The following is a 4,144-nucleotide window of genomic DNA, read 5'->3' as shown; positions in this document are numbered from 1 at the left end:
TATTCTGAAGACCTCAGAAATTAATCACTAGCTTTCCAGAATCTATTCGATAATGTAATTAATATATTATTTGTACATTCTATATATGTATAGCTTATGAAACTTAAAAAGTAGATTGGTGAGCTTTATCTTATTTGAATATTGTATCAAGCTTAGGAGGTTATTAGATTAGCATTTCCCTAAAATATTTCCATAGAACTCAGGCTTATAAATGATCAAAATATCAAGGTCACTTTAGTAAACCAATGAAGAAATAAACTCTAAGATCCTGCATTGGGATTATGACTCAATGTTCATCTTTATAAAAGAATATGGTGATAATTTTTCCTAAATGATACATGAAAAAATGTTCCTTTTGGTGTATTTGCTTTGATGCAACCAGAAGAGCATTTTAGTTTGGTTGGAATACATAACAATCTCTGAATGCTTAATTAAGAAAACAAAAGAAGACGAGAGGCATTGAATTTCCTATCATTGAACTATATTATAATCAACATTGATTCGTACTGGTATAAAGATAGACCTGCCGATCAATGGAATAGAATAAAGGGTTCTGTGTTTAGTTGCAATATTTATGGTCAAATGAACTATGACAGAGGAGCTAAATATATTATGTGGAACAAAGAAAATCTCTTCAAAAATGTTACTGGGAAAAATTAATAGCCACATGTAAAAAATGAAATTAGAACCACACTTCACACTTTTCGCACAAGTAAATACAAAGTGGATTAAAGATTTCAAAATTTGATTATAAATACATAAAATTCATTGAAGAAGTCATTGGCAGAGTAATCAATGAAATTTCCGCAGTATCAAAGAAAACATAAACAAAAATAATATAAATATGGGGCAAGTGATAGTACAGCAGGTACGGCACTTGTCTTGCATAAGGTTGAGCCAGGTTTAATCCCTACCACTCCATATGATCCCCTGGGCTCTACCAATGTGGCCCAAAACCCCCAAAGTAAAAAATACACAAATGGGACTATATAAAGTTATAAAGCTTTTTCATAGTGAAAGTGATTCGAACTCTAATAAAAATACACTTACTGAATGAGAGAAAATACTTGTACAATATTTGCACAACAAATATTTTTACAACATTTGTATAGATGGTTGATATCCAAGATCAGTAAAGTACTCAAAAAACTCAACAACAAAAAATTCAATAACCCCATTCATAAAAGGGGAGAGAAGATGAAAGACTGTTCCACAGAGAAGACATACTAATAGGCAGGCATATGAGAAAGTATATATAGTGTTTCATGATTAGGAAAAAACAAATCAAAACATCAATGAGATATTGTCACATGCCTGTGAGAATGACACATATTCAAAAGTCTGGAAACAAGGCAGTTTTGCAGGGTTGTGATGAGAAACTAACCCTCTTCCACTACTGGTGGGAATGTGGAGTGTTGTCTGGTTCAACCTCTAGGGAAAGCAATATGGCTATTTTTCAAAAAAAAATGTGAATAGAACTCCCATACAACCCAGCAATACCACATCTTGACATCTATACCCCAAACACAAATACATCAATTTGAAAGGATATATGAACATCTATACTCATTACTGCACTTAAAACAATAGTCAAGCTGTGGACACTACTATAATATCCCATTATGGATGACTGTATCAAAAAGTTTGGGTGTGTATACACATGTAATACACTGAACATACAGGAAAGAAAATAATCATACATTTATCATGCTAAGTGATGTCAGTAAGAAAGAGCTCTTTTACCGAAAACCCGCCAACATGGGCCGTGTTCGCACCAAGACCGTGAAGAAGGCAGCCCGGGTCATCATCGAGAAGTACTACACGCGCCTGGGCAACGACTTCCACACCAACAAGCGCGTGTGCGAGGAGATCGCCATCATCCCGAGCAAGAAGCCCTGCTACAAGATCGCCAGCTATGTCACGCACTTGATGAAGCGCATTCAGAGGGGGCCCGTGCGGGGCATCTCCATCAAACTGCAGGAGGAGGAACGGGAGCGGAGGGACAACTACGTGCCCGAGGTCTCAGCCCTGGACCAGGAGATCATTGAAGTGGACCCTGACACTAAGGAGATGCTGAAGCTCTTGGACTTCGGCAGTCTGTCCAACCTGCAGGTCACCCAGCCTACAGTTGGAATGAATTTTAAGACACCACGTGGAGCCATGTAAATTTGCCTTGCTGTGATATTTTCAGTAAACTTCATAAAACACACACAAAAAAAGAAAGAAAGGGATAGATACAAATTTATCTCTTTCACATGTAGGGCTTAAAGATACATGGCAAGGTAGAAACAAAGGTTACTAGGAAACAATGACATAACTGACCTACACAAGGAAGTTGTTATGTGAGCTTGGGAGGGTGGGGTGTTATGGACATGGGAGAAGGAGAGAGTACACTAATGATTGGTGTGGTATCTGGAATTAAATGCTTGAGGAACCATTATCAATAACATTGTAAACCAAAGAACGTCAAATTTTAAAAATTTGTAAACAAAAATTGAACAAAATTAAAAGCATATAAAACAAATTTGGTTGGAATAATGAAAACAATATACACACTCCATTTATAAAGTTCAATATTTATTCAACCATTTGTGCTTTGTTTCAGTTACAGTTAAAAAGAATTTTTCTTTCCAGAATAAAATTGAAAATATTTTTTCTCATATTATGATTTTAATATTTAATTTAATAATTATTATTTAATTACTATGATTTTAGTAATCATTTACATTTGGAGCCACATTGATAGTACAGAGGTTAGGGTACTTCCTTGCACATAGATGATCTGGGTTCAATTACCAGCACCCTGTGTGTTCCCTGGAGCCCTCCAGGAAAAATTGTTGAGCACAGAGCCAGGAGAGAGTCTTGAACACCACCAGCTGCAGCCCCTAAATCACATAAGTGGAAATAAATTATTCACATTTGAAATATTTGTTTTACGAGGTTGAGAGTAATAGAGTAGTATACATAATGTACATAATGTAATAGAGTCTTAGAGTATTTCCTCAGAAATCATTCTAAGAAATCTCAACACTTAATTTCTGTCATTGTTATGTATTTCCCTCTTTCTTTACTCATTCCTTGAGGGTTCAATATGTATTTGGAAATCTTCATTCAAACTACTGTTTAGCATTTCTTCAACTATTCATTGTGTTTGAATCTTTTAACTTAATTCTTTTCTTTTCTAAGTAGTTTTAGTAATGTTAATGTGTCTTTATTCTCCATTTTCTCTTATAGAAGGGGTTTACTAGACCTACTATTTGATTTACCTACCCTTTAAAACAAATATCTACTGGACATGGGAAACAATTCATGGTTTGAGTGACCCAGGGCACCACCAAAGCTAGACACTGTGGAGTTTTGAAAAAGGCAGAAAAACCTAAAATTACAGAAATTATGTGACTTTAAAGGGTAAAACTCAGGCATATCAATCATCACATTATAGCAAATAGGCTTAGAGCTTGTAGGTCACGGTGGTCAGGGTGGGAACTCATTATGATGCTTCAAGCTCCGCCTCCTATTACCTCACATTGGAATCCATGAGCAGCCAGTTTTCTTGGAAGTAACCAATAGAGCCCGTGTTCAGGAAGGCTGTCTGCTGTTTCCGCCAAAAGGCCTCTCTAGGCACTTTCAAAGAATGTTTTCGCCTTCTCTGATTATTGTGCTTACAGTCACCTCCTGGTAGGGCCCATTATCTTCAAAGCTACATAAGTCCTCTCCGCTCACCTTCTTTAAGGTAGTAACAGCAGCCTTATTTCGTCTCACGAGTTGAACCATGGACTGGCACGTGCTTCCTCTCATGTTCAGCACACAAGTGCAAGACGTCATGCCAGGTGGGCAGGATAGAGATTATGATAAGGGAAATTATGACCCCAATACCCATACGCTTATAACATCAACATCTGAAAAGTCAGATGGAGATGCTGAGGCCCTGATGCTCCCTACTTCTCAGGAGATCCCTAATGTCCTTAGTGAGAAGAAAGGTGAGCGGAAGCCACTGGCTATAGTGGGAGATAATTATTGCATAAGGTCCATGGAAGAGAAAGAGGAGGAGGATGAAGAAAATGAAGACTGGGAAATAGACGGGGATTATGATGAAGAAAGTGAAGGGAATTGGTTGGGAAAGGAGGGAAGTGTGATGATAGAA

At 37.0% G+C, this 4,144-nt stretch overlaps 1 protein-coding gene across 1 annotated transcript; it reads left to right on the top strand.

The window, feature by feature from the left end:
• Nucleotides 1-1,737: 1,737 nt before the first annotated feature.
• On the top strand, nt 1,738-2,207 carry LOC130034231 (40S ribosomal protein S17-like). The gene has a single exon (XM_056125798.1). It carries the CDS (start codon nt 1,759-1,761, stop codon nt 2,164-2,166), a length of 408 nt encoding a protein of 135 aa, XP_055981773.1. The 5' UTR covers nt 1,738-1,758; the 3' UTR covers nt 2,167-2,207.
• Nucleotides 2,208-4,144: the final 1,937 nt, after the last annotated feature.

The sequence above is a fragment of the Sorex fumeus genome, unplaced genomic scaffold (genome assembly GCF_029834395.1).
Source record: "Sorex fumeus unplaced genomic scaffold, SorFum_2.1 ptg000058l, whole genome shotgun sequence".
Lineage (NCBI taxonomy): Eukaryota > Metazoa > Chordata > Mammalia > Eulipotyphla > Soricidae > Sorex > Sorex fumeus.
The sequence above is the reverse complement of the archived record's forward strand: the minus strand, read 5'-3'. Positions and strand labels throughout refer to the sequence as shown.

Excerpts from the sequence above, each read along its gene's own strand:
- LOC130034231 (XM_056125798.1), top strand. The coding sequence starts at position 1,759 with ATGGGCCGTGTTCGCACCAAGACCGTGAAGAAGGCAGCCCGGGTCATC.